This window comes from Sceloporus occidentalis, unplaced genomic scaffold (genome assembly GCF_023333645.1).
Source record: "Sceloporus occidentalis isolate IW3139 unplaced genomic scaffold, rSceOcc1.0.p SCAF_15, whole genome shotgun sequence".
NCBI classification, from domain to species: Eukaryota; Metazoa; Chordata; class Lepidosauria; order Squamata; family Phrynosomatidae; genus Sceloporus; species Sceloporus occidentalis.
In genome coordinates, this window is record NW_028316995.1 from 13,454,123 (window position 1) to 13,470,043 (window position 15,921).

The window sequence follows — 15,921 nt, forward strand, 5'->3', positions numbered from 1 at the left end:
CTGCACAGGCAAGTTTATTCTTTTACTGCATTTTAAGACAAAAACAGTTACATAATGAAAATGGTCTATATCTAAATATATAGATTTTTTTAAAAAATTTGATGTATTTTATATATCAATAAATTGTATGAGCCGGATTTGAGGATCTTTAAGAGATTTTATTTGTCCCGGCGAATGAAATTCACATTGTTCAATCTGAGCAAGGCAATGAAGTTAGTGAGTACTTGATTGTTCTGTACTTGGCAGAATACTTATAAAGTATTATAAGATTTCACATTGCAGATGCTGCATTATCCCGAATTGTGATTTTTTTTTTAGTCTTCAGATACAATGCTGTTCTGCAGATTGCAAACAGCGACACCAATGATACAGCCAGTAATGGCTGTATCATGTACATTGAGGGGGAGTTCATTTTTCCTTATTGGCTTAAATAGATAATAAAAAGTATTCAACCGTAACATGATTGATAATCCTTGCTTCAAGCAATAACAAAAGAATTTGGGTTGAAAGTTTATTTTCTAATGCAGTAATAATAGACAAAGATAAGAAAAAAGATAAGCTTTGTATGGATGATATAGCTCAAAAATAGTCTGTGCGCTCTTATAGGCAGATACGGTTGTGCCCGCGATGTAGCTGGCATTTGTATGCCGTAGTACCAGCTCTGTGCGATAAACGACACTTAGCATCAAGCTGGACGCTGTCTGGCATTGTGCCACCAGTTACTCACTATGGATCTTTATTTTCTTTCTGCTGGTTGTGGATCTATTTTGCCGTGGGTTTACTATCAGTGGGGTAATTAGAACGTGATACTAAATTCTAATTCTCGAGTCCTCATGGTGCTTCGTTTGCTTCCATTACTATCGATATTGATATAACCAAATGCTAACCATTTTTGGATATATTTGCGATTGTTGCAAGATCTGCCTAGATAGTGCTATAATTTAATGACCTTTTTTTTTAGGATAGATTTTGCAATAGACAGTTTTGTTTTACTGTTTTACTTTCTAGATGATACATTTTAAACCGCTAGTGCTGCCGAAACATTTTTATACACCTCCACCCCAATGTGATATGTAGCCACTTGCTCACAAATGACAATTTTTTTTAACGCCTTTTCTTTTTTCTTTTTCAAACAACCTTTGTAAGGATACATGCTAAAGAGACGTTGATCAATAACTAAACAATCATATGCAATATAGTAACGGGACATTTAGGGCACCTGCGGCATTGGGCTGTCCAAAGCCCAGTACGTACAATGTGCGTATTTGTATCTTAGATACATTTTTTCAGTTCCCTTTCAGCATCTAGAGGCTGATTAGATTGTTATGAGTTTGTCTGTTTTACATCCACTGAACATTTACCTAAGAATTTGGAAATACTTTTTTTTTTCTTCATTGAGGGACGGGGACTGTTTTAATATGGGTTGTTTGTCGTCTCCAAAATGGCAACGAGCTGGACTTCAGAACCTTCAGATTTTCAGTACGGAATTCATTTTGTGTATGAAACAGAAGCAAAAGATACCACACCTTTGAGTGGCCCTTAGGTGTGAGTTTAGATCAGCGCATGCAAATTTCTTGGCAGATACAACAGCTGAATCTTAATGCACCACTCACCTTCTCCTGTAATAGAGTTGTGCTCAGCTACATGCTCAAACTGTAATGTGCAGCCAGCCCTGGGAATAGTACAATCCGTATCCCAGCGCGAATGACAGTGTTGTTAAAATGTTCATATGGTCTTTTCTGCTTTATCTATGCCAGCCGGTGAAAGCCACCCTTCTCCTTTTTATTTTCCACTTTTTAATAGAATTAGCAGTAAAAATATCAACTGATTGGTCTTATCAAATATATCAAATATATGAGTGTTTCACTGCATGATCCATTAGATTTATTTTCTTGAAATATAGGTAAAATTTTTATCAAAATATTCTATTAACCCTTTTTATGCTTATAGCCGTATCCAACCCACTTTCTACGTGTTTTTTTTACCCAACACCTCCCTCTAACACTAAATGTCTTGAATTTTCATTACAAATGTTCATTTCCTTTGTTTAGTGGTGGGAAGGTTTTTTTTTCCATCATTATGCCCGTTTTGTAGGCAGAACATCTTCGTTGGCAGATGGGCCAAATTAACAAGAGTATGCAAAGAAAAAAGGCATGCTTATAATAAAATGCACTTGAAGAAATGTGTTCCTACCCAGTGTGTTTAGGAGTGTTGACTGCTCTTCTGAATCCATGTTGGTCCACAATGGAACCTTGTCTCTTCCTGGGGTGATGTAGGGTGTAGCTGGACAAATGGCTGTCAATCTGAAGGCTGCATATGGTGTTTTCATACCAGAGAAGACTTTTAGACAATATAATGGAATATTTGAATAAAGACAAAGCCACAGGTATAGAATTATACTGATTTAGTCTAGACTAAGAATTCCAAGCAGAAGACTCCATAGAAGAATAGATATATTATATTCCTTAACTAATTATATTTATGTGGTGTGAGTATGGAGCACTATACAAGGTTACAAAACAAAAACGTATCGTGCAGTGACAAACATGATAAAATATAATAGCACACATGTTATTATGATTATTATTATCGTTATTATGTTTTATTTTAAAAAGCAGCGCTTCTTACAGTGCATACATTCAAAAAGTATGTCAAAACTAGAACTGGCAGACTAAGACAAATCCATACATTAGTTAAAGAAGGCCCTGCTTGCAAGCTTCAATACATATACAATAATACATGTACAATGCATAATCTCAATGAGTTTATCACCAGATCACCAGATAAGGATATAGGAAAACTCTTATTATAAATTGTATGGGTTAAATGCTGTCTTTAGTAAACTCTAGGGCAACATTTTGTAGACCCTCTTTGGATGGAGTTGTGAAATGCTGAGTAGCTATGAATATTTTGCCTTAACTTTTTGCTCATCCTCAGAAAATATTTAGTGTCTAGTTTTCAAACTCATTCAAATATAAAGAAATCTCTTATGCAGGTGTGTTAGCATGAAGGCAACTATATGGGGAAAAAACATTCAGTATATTATTGATATATGTGCAGTATATATGTGAATATATAAAAATGTTGAGAAGCAAGATCAAATTGATCAATGCGCTCTTCAGCAAAAGGCCGTCAGGGATTAAGAATTAGAAATGTATTGTACATTAGACAGCAATGTATCGTTGGATTCTGTCATCCGTCTTATAAATCTGATATATTATGCATATAAATAAACATAATAAAAGATATGCAATGTATATTGTAATCCTGACTTGATTAGCGTCATTCAGAACGTATCTGAAAATTATTTTATGAATATCTGACACTGCAGGATCAGGACAGTTCTACTTTTTAAGTCTGTTTCCTTTGTGGTAGAAGTGTCATTGCTGGGATTTTAACTAAAACAAGTTTTCAAAAAATAAATAAATAAATATATATATATATATATATATATATATAGTATATTACTAATGGCAAACGTGAGCCATGAACAAGAATGTTTATTACCTTTCTGGCAATCCAATTTATTTTTAGAATCAATAAACTTCAGGCAATGCATGTAAAAATGAGATATTTAAATTTGCATTTATTCTTATATTACTTATATGCTTTGAAACTTCTAATAGACAATATTTTTTTAAGAACATTTATAATTGCATATTATTTTGTGGGAAAAAAAAGCCAAATGTTTGGAATACTTATAATGTATGAAAAAAAAAAGAAATTTGTAACAATGATGCAAAAGGATTTTGCGACGTACAAACAGTCGATGGACCCATTTAAACCTGGAACCTATTTTTATGCATTATGAAATAAAGAGGTGATATACGAAATAAATTCTGATTAAAAAAAAAACTCTTCACTCCTTAGAAACAACTGCTTTTAAACATTTTGGGACTTCAAAGTGTATGGTTTTTCTTCTGATGTTAAGGCTAATGTCACTAGTAGCAGCGAGGGGAAAAAAAAGTATTTCTTATTTCACATACAAGTGGCTTGCTTAACAAGTCAGCACAGGCACATACTTGTTTGTACAATAGAGATAAAAATTCCTGTATAAAAATAATTCACTTGCTGACAGCAGGCATTGTGCAGGGGCTGCCTCTTTTGTGCTGGCTGCGGGTCTGAGATCGAGGATCACGACTCCTGCTTTTTATGCAGAACAGTCTATTACGATCGCTTGCTGAATTCGGCCTAAAAGTTAATTGCTTAATTTTTAGAAATATTTCAACCTCCCTTTGTGACATTTTTCTTTCTTCTCCTCCCCTGGTAAGGCTGCTTTAGTTTTCTGCAAACGTTGCAAAAAAGGGGAAGCGTTTTTGGCAGGTTAAGAATTGTGGCCCCTTCTAGATGCATTTGCATTGCAAGCTATTGTCTGTTTTAGTCTTTTGTCTTGGCTCTGATAGATTCCATGTAAAGTATGGCTGGGCTCTGGCTCTTTGTGCAATAACTTTGGAACAGGGATGGATTGTGTGTAAGGTAGACCTGTGGCTGACAAAGATGTCTCCCGAAAAAAAGTTTTTTGTGTCAGTGCAGATTTCATGCCAAATCAAATTGATCATTTAAAGTACTCATTGTTGAGGTTTTTTTTTTAAAAAAAAAAGATTATATATGTTGTCAATGTTGGCGTGATAAACTGATTTTAACTGTTTTTGTGGGTTTTTTGAATTTACAAAGGGTTAATCTGGGACCTGTAAGCCACAAAATAGTGTTTTAACACAAAATCTGTGTTTTAACGTAATATTCTGTATATATGGTACATAAATTGTAGTTTAAGAGGGGTTTATGAAGCTTTAGTAATTCTTAGGTCCACCACAAACCCAATGTATGTTTGAGTTCGATTCGCTGATTTGATTGTAAACTATTAACTAATTTTTTTAAAATAACCATATTATTAAAAGGACACTGTGTAACAAAGCCTGTACCATATGATTGTAGATCTTTAAAATAATGTGCAACGACTTTAATTATTAAGGATATTTAATTCGCAAATGTTGGCAGCGACACTTCTAAAAAAATATCAATTCAACCAAAAGACTCAGAGGATTAGGAATATCGTTTATTGGATATTAGGAAGCTGTGTATTGTTTGGTGCCGCTAGAACCGCGAAAGTCTTCTAATGATACATGATGCATGAGATCTGGGAATTCCGTATCAAACAAATCACATTTTAATGGAAATCTTATGATGTGTAAGTGTAGAATTCAAATGTGTGGCCACTAATTAGTGAGACTGCCTGCCACTGAGCGAGATTAGAGAATCCTGCGGCTCACGCTGCAGAGGAACGCTTCTCTGCGGTCTCCTTTAATAATAAAGTGGCCGCTATGCATCAAAAAAAAAGGTAAGATACTGAAGCAGTGTTTCTAGAACACCATCGTAGTGTTAGATCATGCAGGAACGCATTCAGTTTGCAGTCCAGCAAAGATGGGGTTGACCATGAACAATAAGTCCCAAACATTCCAGAAAAGTAATTCAAATGATTTATGTAAAGGTAAGTCTTTTAGGAAGCTTTGTATCAGTTATTAAAAACTTTAAATAATGACTAAATCTTTATTAAAAGAGGCCAAATAGTGCCTTCCTATGTTATTCTACAGGGTAAATTATCATTACTGAAGAAGTCCCAAAGGATTTTATAAGAAGAAATTGAATGATCTCAAGGAAATCTAGAAAAAACTTTGTACAACCCCCTTTAATGCCATATGATACAGTACTCAGTATTACTTATTTTTTTTTCTTTGGCAATCTTTTGTCATGCAAATGGTTAATTCTTCACTCCTAAATAAATTATATTTTCTACGGCATGTGATCTTAAGAGCATAGCGACAAATAATGTGATCTTTTGAGAATAACAACAGATCTTTTTGAAAGTCTTGTTGATTAAAAAAAGAAATACAAAGATACATTCATGATGTTTGTATCTGTGAATTTTAGCAGACAAGATCACGCAAGAGTCTCAAATAATATGAGCTGGCACATACGTTCTTTAAAAAATATGAAACTGGGGAGTATCGTTACTTCCTCAAAACTATAAAGTGAAGTGGAACTTAACGGTACCCATAACTGATTGTCTCACATGGTTTGGTTGGTACATGCAAATCTCAGTTTCCAGAATGCATCTTGAGGCATTAGTTTGCCTGTCTGATATACCACAGCTGATATTTAAAGACGCAAGTGAAAAACAGACCAGGGTTTCACTTCTTATTAAATGTACCCTGTTCCCCTACTGAAAAATTATAGCACACATACGTATTTTGGTGGATTTTATGCTACTATTCTAAAATGACCATAATACTGTGTAAGGATTGTGTATTTTTGGATCTTCATAGTTAGAGAGATTAAGCTACACCGAGCCATATTTAACAAAACTGGAAAACAAAAAAATTGAGAAATCAGGAGATACACACATATTGAGTCTGCCAGAAACGTGGCACCCAAATTCAATACACCTGTCTTGATAAATAAGGCCATTTATAGTTAATATAAAAGGGTCTCAGTAGGCCTACATTGTCAGAAATAAGTGGTTAACAAACAAATATTTCAAATGAGATAAACTTATTATTAATGGTTTCTACACATGATGGATTCTGATGTACCGTGTAAATGCCTGGCACTGATAGCACCCCGAGACCATGCTGCATGATCACAAGACATCACAAAAGTAAAATGATGTGCAAAGAACACCTCTTTTGATGATATGCCCATATGGTAGGTGATAGCTAGCCCGTGAAATAATAATATCCTTCAGCCTCAAATGTGAAAATGTCCTAGGATCATAAAACATAAATTCTAAGTCCCTTTGTTGTGTGTGTTTTTTTTATCTGTTTAACTCAATATATAAATTTAGCTGTTTAGAGAAGCTAAATACACTTATCTGAACACATCATAATATTATAGCTATCAGGATATTTTGCAAATTTAAGTGTTCACCAAAAGAACGACCCTACATGTCTAATATGTACATTTTTACAGATCCTGTGTAGGAGATCTCAAGATCCTCGCTGTAATTCCAGAGCTAATTATGATCCTTGTTGACAAATAAAACATTACTAGGATCACAATCTAGATTTAGGGTACTGACACTGACCTATCGAGTATACACCGAATCAAGCGTGATAAACACAGAAGGCCGTGAATGAGTTAAACAGCCTGTGCACTAAAAAGAAATATGTGATATATGAGTGATATGAAGCAAAATAAGCCTAAATACGTTAGGCCCGGGGCAGTTGTACCTTCTGGCTTGATCAGCACCTCTCCATAAAGGAGGCCCTGCAGGTTTGCCATTAAAAAAAGAGTGGAAAAAATAAATAAGAAAATCGCGGGACCAGCAGCACTGTGCTTTTTGGATGAATTTTACTGATAATTTGCTAAAGCTCATTTGAATTTTAAGCACTGCTTTAATCTTCAAAGGCTAAATTGCTTTATGAATATGCATGGTATGGGCAGACTTTAGTTCATTACCTAGTTGTAAATTCTAATGACCATTAGGTCCTTGCAGTAATTGCGAATTGTTTTGCATTTTTGATTGGCTTATTAACATGTGCATTCAGCGCACATCAGGCTGGCCTGTCAGCTTGCTGGAGGAGGAAAAAAAAGGTGAAAATTGTTTATAGCACGAAGATTCTTAAGATTTCTAACCAACCCAACCCCCACCCTCGATCCGTGGATATTTATGATATAAAAAAATAAAAAGGAGCTGTTTTTTTCTCCTGAAGAGTGAAAGTTCACCAAGAGATTTGACATATTTAATTTACATGATGACTTTGCACTCCTTCATTAATGTAATTTGCATATGAAGCTGTTGTTAATCACTTTTGATCATGTTTTGTGTATTAGCTGCCTCACTGGCTTTTCTCCCTCAGATGCGCAGGCAAAAAGGAGCAAAATGATGCATCTCCATGCCAACTTTCCTTTAGTGAATTGAGGAATTACGAGCTTAACCTCCAGTAATTAAATATGTTTTATCAGTTTTCTCCTTTTTTATGTTAAATACAGTTTGTGAAATGTACAATGAAACTGTTCCCATTTGGGGGAGACATTCCTTAAAAAATGTAGATTCCCCCCCCCCCGTTTCCCAGCGGTTCAGTTGAATTGATCTTGGCAAAAAGGCAGCGAGGTTAAGCTGCGAGCAATTTGACAATAGTGAGACGGAATGCTTTAGGGTTGTTGCTGTTCTACGAGGCTGCTGTGATCCGAGATATAAAAATCCAATCTTATAGAAACATCTATCATTGATTGACGGTGGGCTTGGGTTGTAAAAAAAAAATGAAATGTTCATTCACTCATATGTTAAAATTTTAATTCATTTTCTCTGTCCTCCCTCTTTAGTTCTCTGTGTTTTTATAGAAGTAAAATGTACAGAATGGTTCTTATCTACCATCAAATTCTGTGTTTGTAAGAGGTCAGGGGCTTCAGGATTTTAGATGCAGAAACTACCACAAAAATAAGCCAAGATAACATCAGAAGATCAGTCAGTTGGTCTCTCAAAATTACATGAAAAGTCTCTCAAAAATGTATAGATGCCACAAGCAACAACATTGAACATTATCATAAATACAACTTTTTGAAGGTATCTATTAAAATGATAAGCATGTGGTGTGCTAGGAAGGGGACTATAGAAACTGTTGTTTTTTGTAGGCCCTACTTGTCTTGTCTTGGCTGACCACCGTGTTCTAATGTTTGCTATATAATACAATGTGCTGTGTGTTTGTAATGGCTGGGCACTTCCATTTCAAAGCAACACCAAAGGTAGTTTCCCCATTGATAGCCCCAAAGTACCTCATCTGCGTAATTCTTAACATGTGACTTTAAGTATGCAAGCTGGCCGGTACTGATAAACCCATGTCGAAGAGCTACAAAAGAGAGCCTAAGATTTATTAGAAACCGGGGTAAGGTAAATGGTATGATTTATGGTGAAGGGAAAGGAAGGAATTTATGAAGAACCACAGAAAAATGATGCTTTTTGTGTCTCATTTAAAACCCTGAGGGAAAGTTGAGCACAAAAATCATATGTTTATGCTTTAACATATTTAGTAACTGTATATTTAAACTCTTGAGCATACAAGATGTAATGATTCTTATTATTTAATTCTATTTGACAATACTTGCTATAACTACATTCACACATACACACTCATATGGTGCGTGCACACCCCTTTCTGATTATGCTTTATAATTTAAGAAGATTGTGCAGCCACGAACGGCTAAATTCAGCTGCCTCCCTTTCATGTAGAATTGAAAATGCTAAAACAGTCTTCAAGACAAAGCTCCATTGTTGTTTTTATCTCATCAGGCATTTATCTAAAGCCAAAAAGCATATGGCTTTACATACTGTCAGTATCTCACAACTAATGGTCTGGATGAGATGAATCTAAAATAAATAAATAAAAATAAAAAAAACCCAATATTTGAATGGAAACAGAATATGCTGTTGAGTATTTTTTTTTTAACAAAATGTATTTTAACCTCAAAAGGAACCTAGTACTGCCCTTCAATGTCTCTTCACCATAGTGTAGTAAAAACACAGTTCAGTTCAAAGTTGTTAATATTCAGCTGGGAAACAGTATCCAGAGCACAAATAAATTATTAAGTGCATGAACTTTTTAGGCAGTAAGATGAACTGATGGGGTCCATCTGTGAGATCTAGGGGCTTTTTATTTGTGTGTGTCGAACGATTCTGCCCTTTCCGACTCTATAGCCTTTGGTCTCTGGCCAAGTGCATGCATAATTGATTCCACACGCACTATCATTTTCTTGATGTAATTGATTCAGTAAGATATGATGAAATCTAATGGATAGTTTACCATTTCAAAATGATCAAAAAACCTTAACTGTCCAACCTTGTATCGGTCAGCGTAAATGGCATCTGATAGTATTACCAGTTTACTTTGTTATATCTCTTCTCGTAGAGAAAAGGAATCGCACATGGAAACGGAACACTCCGTGAGAAAACTTTCTCATCTGGTTTTAATGATCTATTTTTTCCTATATATATATATAGAGAGAGAGAGAGAGAGAGAGAGGTACAACAAGCCCACATACTTCTTTGACACCATCCAAATGCACAAGGTGTTTCTCAAAATGTCCTTGAGAATGTTCAAAATGGACTTCTTCTGCACGTGTGTAATGTAATTAAAAATACATTTGGGTGTGCTGAATGCACGAAATTAGATGTTTCTGGAAACAGACATCTTACATATCATTAGTAACTAATGGGTAGGCTCCCCCAAACATACGACAAGGCCAATAACCCATTAGGCAGTTTGGAAAGAAATGGACAGATTGGAATAATGTTTATACAAACATTACTACTATACTACATTTTTTGTAGAAAAGATTACGTAAGAAGAGATTTGTAACACAGAATATTTTGGACAAAGACCCAGCCCCGACAAGGCTTCTCATTTGTGATGAGAAGAAATTAGTGTTACTGAGAAGATAAATATAAAAAGTAGTGTAACTAAAATAATTTACTTCCTTTTTATACCTGTTTTCAAAGCTGTTCTAAAAAGGTGATTTATCGTAGCTCAAAATGCTGAAATAAATGTTCTGTTCCGGAGTTGCAATGGCTTTTTGGCATTTGATATGTCATATCTATCCAACAAATAAAGACGTGCTGCGGTCCTATTCAGGGAATATGAAAACCTACTCCTCTGACAATACATATCTGTCCTTTGCTACCCTGGTTATTTTAAGTTATGCGTTCTATTCCCAATCAGCAGCAATTAGGACAAATTAGCAGTACTGTGAAATGTGTTGTAAAATTAAGAACAAGTATGACTAGGAATAAAGAGTCTATGGCCCTATTATTAGCACATAGCAGTGATTTCCTTTAATTATACTACTACTTTGACAAACTGGGAGTTAACATAAATGCAAAGTGAATTAGACTATCTGTAATGTCTCTAGTGTTATCGGTTGACTCCACTCAGGCTTTCAAGGAATATCAATGACAAAAATCCAAGAGCTGGTCAAATTAGCATGAAATCAGTCAAATAAAGCTGATACATGCACACGGAGCTGGTTCTCCTGCAAAGGCTTGAGAATCGCGTTTTGACATATCATGTGAAATGGAGAGAAACGTTACGTTTATTAACTGCTAGAACACCACATGACTTTTTAAAACATGTTTGCTTATCCTATCCTGTCTTCAAATAAAAATGTTTTGTTGTCTTTGGCAAAGCCTTAAGAGCCAAGGCAGGTTTTGTAAGTCAGAATAACGGCCAGCACATGATGCGACATTTGATCAACGAACACACACTTATGCCAGCAAATTCATCTCAATCTGTAAATCAGGAAGGATCGGTGCGGGACTCCCTTCTTTAGTGAGTGTTGAAAGGGACGGTGTAGGCCACGACTTACAACATCCTTTATAACCAATCGTATATTTTCATCTTCCAAGCGACAGTCGCGGCAGAAGTGCATACAAACTGTTCAACAATATATCAACATCTTTATGAGTTTGTGGAATGATGTTTGGAGTCTTTCCAGCATGTCATAATACTCACAATATGTGATGTGACATAACAGGCATTTCATAGATATTTGACGAATATATATATATATATATATATATATATATATATAATTTATTCTTTTTCCCCCCAGTTGTTGTTCTAATAGGTTTGGTGTGAGTTGAAATTCAATATTTTATTATATTTTTTAAAACTAGCTATACACTGAAATGTTTTAACCCCCCCCCCCATTTCTACTTACAATTTAGGTTGAAACTCAGGTACTGCAGGTGCTTTTTACTAGTGACCTTAAAAAACAGAAGATGACCTCTAGTCTCTGCTGAAACATCACAATGAAACAACTGTGTGTGGTCATTCCATGAAGGAAAATTGTACAGGAGGCAAAAACAGATCTACATTCACAAATGTTAATCCAGATTAGAAAAAAAATTAAATAGTAAACCTTGGGTTAAATTTGAATTAACAATGGAGTACATAACAGATTGACAAAACAATCTGAAATGATAGCGTTAGTGTTAATATATGTAATGTACTAAGCGCTGTGTAAATTGTTGGCGCTATATAAATGAAAGATATTAATAATAATAATTTTTTTTATAGCTGGATCAGGAAAAAAAAACTACACAAAAATCAAATAACTGTATTTCTTATCTGTGTTACGAGTATTGTGTGGTTTGCTTTGTTTAGTACCCAATCACTGCCATAGAGAGTTGTGATGCTGAAAAGCATGCTTTGATAAACATCGAATTTTTGGGTTTATAGAGGTGAAAACATACATATAAATGAGTGAGTTGACTGCTTTTGTGTTTTATATATTCAGGCCATGTCTTACTTTTGAATGCCCGAGTTTTTTTGTTTTTTTTTAAACAATCCTGTCTGGACTAGGAGGGGCTTAAGCCAAGTGGTCCATCACATCTGCTCTAGAGAAAGTGGCAAATAAAAGGAGTAAGTTGTAATAGGCCAGCGATACAATGGAAAAATTGTGCACCGAGAGATTTCGTCCCTTTAGTCTTAGTGTGACCAGACTGGTTTAGCAGACAGAATGATAGATTGCTTTGTCAAGGGTCCCAGGGTGTGCCCTGATCTTAAAGCACTTTGTTTATCTTGAATAGAAAAAGGGAAAGCACAGACATAATCAGTGTCTAGTTTGCAGGAGCTTCCAGGAGTGGGGGGTGAAGGGATAGCTAGCAAAAATAAAACAAAATTGTTATTTAACACATTTACGCTCCAGGAAGCATGCTGGTGTACTAGATTTAGCGTTAATCATACAAACCACCCCAGATGATATATAAATATATATTTTTTGTAAATACTTAAAAAAATTCATAAAAATATATAGGTACGGGTGGGCAAAAAAAACCCCTTAAGACTCAGACTGGTTTATCCACCGAACGCACCTTGTGTAAATTAATTGAAAATTCTTTTATATTTCATACTATGCCATCTGGAGTATTACTTTAAAGCCTTGACAAAAAAAATTGATATATCTGAAATTATGTCAAGCAAGTTACAAATCAATGAAAGGTATAAGTGGCTTTTACATTACTGTAACTTAAGCAACAGATAATGGTGAGATAACCCCTTTGGCGCTGGTGAAGAATTAAGTTCATAGTTGTAGCTACAATAGAATGTCGTTTTTGGCAGGGAGTAGGTTAAAGGCGTTCTGAAGACCGTGTCGGAAAAGAAGATGGGGTGGGGGAGGGGTGGGATGACGCTGTCCATTAACAGATGAACTTGGATGAAGTCCAGGATTTTGATGAGAAAGTGTCATAGCCCAAGAGCATTCAATATTTTTTATACCTGCTGACTGTTCATCATAGTCTCTCAGGTCTTGTGGCTGAAGGCAGAAAGGAAAACAAAATAGCTCAATTTTTTTTTGTTCTCAGAAAACCAGTTGAGACCAGTCATTTGGCCACGCAGGCAGGTGCCATTATATTTACTGGCTTGATGCTACATGTAAAAAAGTAGTTAGACTTGTGGTGATGGCAGGAAGACAACCCAGGGGTCCAGGACAAAGGAAGGATTCCAAGCACTGATAGACAAAATGCAGGAAGGGAAAGCCAGGGAACAGGCAAAGGCTAAAAACCTACCAGGTCGACCAACGATAGAATCCCAGAATTTAGCAGAGATAACAAAACTTGCGTGTAGCTTTCACAACTAATACAAACCTTTTCCAGGTGAGAATTTCTAACTGAAAAATGCAACTGGCCCCAATAGTTGTGTAAAGGCAAAAATTGGTGTTTTCCATGGGTGCTCCATAGATGTCATGGGGTTGCCCAAGTAATATGAATGTTGGTAAGTATGGCGGGTCAATTGGTACCGTGATACTTAATAAAGTACAGTAAGGACTTAAAGAACACTTCCCATAAAGTATCTATACATGAATACTAGAATCCAAAGCTTTAACTAAGGCTGTGGATGTCACACTTCTGGAAGCTGGAGCACCTTGCAGAGCCTGAGATGGCTGCCCTTCTCGCCCTATGGAAGTTATGGCCCTTCTAGAGTCTGGAAAATGAAGTCTGATGTAAACTGGCTTAGCCCTGATGAAACACAGTAAGATGCCTAATGACTATTTTAGACTGTCATCTGTGCAATAAATGTAATAATTAAAACAATAGTAAACTAAAAGTTTTGCCAGCTTTTTTGCCTCTTCGGGTGATAATAATATAATAAACTGAGCATGACAATGAATGTCTAGAATCCTTAACAAGACTCATTCGGCAACATTAACAATAACAACAAATCTATGGGACATGGTGTTTTTAATAGGTTTTTAAAATGGTTTTAATAGCTTTTTAATGCTGGTTCAGTCTAATTTTTACTTCATTTATCTTTCCTATACATCACGTACACGCACCCACTTACTAGTAAGTTAATTAAAAACTATCCTCTTACACCAAAAAATCCATCTTCATATCTACTTTATCCGCAGTGAGAAATAAACATATCTCTGCAAATGTCATTAATTCAGTATATGCTTGTCACTGCTGAAGGTTTGCATTGCCCACACGTACCATGTATTCACTGTGAATACAATGATATTATGTTAATCAGATGATCCATTTTTAGTATTCTATTTTTAACTCTTTTGACAACGGGGATAGCTGCGGGAAGCCAGTTTCACACATTCTTAATGCTTTTTTATTCCAAAACCACCTACAGCTGCCTTTGTCGATGGATTAATACTGTATTTCAGTTAAGGGCGGCCTTTGTTTTTGATTGATGTAAAGCAATTTAAGGTTAACTATTAAATGTGGGCAAATCTAATAAAACAGACAAAATATGTCCCCCAAGTTACTGTTTTGTTAGAATCACTGTATCCTTGTTTGTTCATTTAGATATTATTCTTTAACGAGCCCCTAATGTATATACAGTAGTGTAAAACCAATTCCTCTCTACCATATTTAGAAGGTAATCAGATTAAACTAGGGCTATAAACGACCAATTACTGTTGGAATAGAGGAGGAATAAATGATACAAGTACTAGAACGGTAAAATTGAGTTTAAAGAGGCAGATTTGTCCGTGAATATTAAAGGAAATGTTTTGCTTTCCTGTTATTTGAGAGAAATGTGGGTAGCGGATAGAATTGCTTCTTGTTCACTAACCTTGAGGAACAAGTCGTCTGATCTTCTGAACATGCTTGCGCATGCATAGGCGTCGGGAATGGGCATTCAGTGTATGATGTACTAAGTGTATTACACTTCACAAATTTAAAAAGCAAACAATTTACTACTTCTCAATAACGAAAAAAAAATGTATTGGGAAATAAAATAAAGCCATAATGCACAATGGATTTCTTGTACTGCTGTCATAGACTACAATTCCCATAACGCTTAGCTAGTTTATATAGAGTTGCCATGCATATACACTATAATAAAGGAGGTCCCCTCTCTATTCTATAAAGAGGTTTATTACACTAGGCTAGCAATTGAGGCGTTCATTCCTGCTTCCAGGAACCAAATTTGTCACATAATAAAACATACAGATAACACACACTTTCTTGAATTGCACATTTTAAGTTAATTAATACACAAATGCTTTAATCCATCTGGAATAAACATCAAGCTATACAAATATCTCATAATCCACACAGTAGTAGGACATTTTTTTTCTTCACGGACAACTGTTGCCCCAGTCTTACTAAAGATTGCTAATGCATAGTTGTATCCATGATAAACTATATTCTTCCTTAGTTTGTAACCATTCCTATTTTCCATGTATATTAGCAAAAAATGTTAAAATTGTCTTAGGGGGTTCAGTTTTTATAAGAACCCAGCTGCACTTCAGGTTGAGCTCTTGACCTCAGGCAAGAGAAAAACAGGACTCTACTATAAAGTTTGTAAACCTTTTAGAGTTTAAATAAACTACCAAAGTAGAACATTAGACACCACTAAGTCTAATCCTAAACTAGTAATTAGGACCTGCAATGATAAAAGCCAAGGCCTCTTTAGG

General features: G+C 35.3%; 1 protein-coding gene across 3 annotated transcripts in view; it reads left to right on the forward strand.

The window, feature by feature from the left end:
- LOC149303279 (BCL11 transcription factor A-like) overlaps positions 1-15,921 on the forward strand; it is a 67,576-nt gene that overhangs the window by 9,280 nt on the left and 42,375 nt on the right. For 2 of the 3 annotated variants that reach the window (XM_089481499.1, XM_089481501.1), the window contains exon 3: positions 1,951-1,972. The exons of the other annotated variant lie outside the window; for it this stretch is intronic. In XM_089481499.1, coding sequence (XP_089337625.1) covers positions 1,951-1,972 — 22 coding nt within the window. The remainder of the gene's footprint in view (positions 1-1,950; positions 1,973-15,921) is intronic. 3 annotated transcript variants of the gene reach the window in all.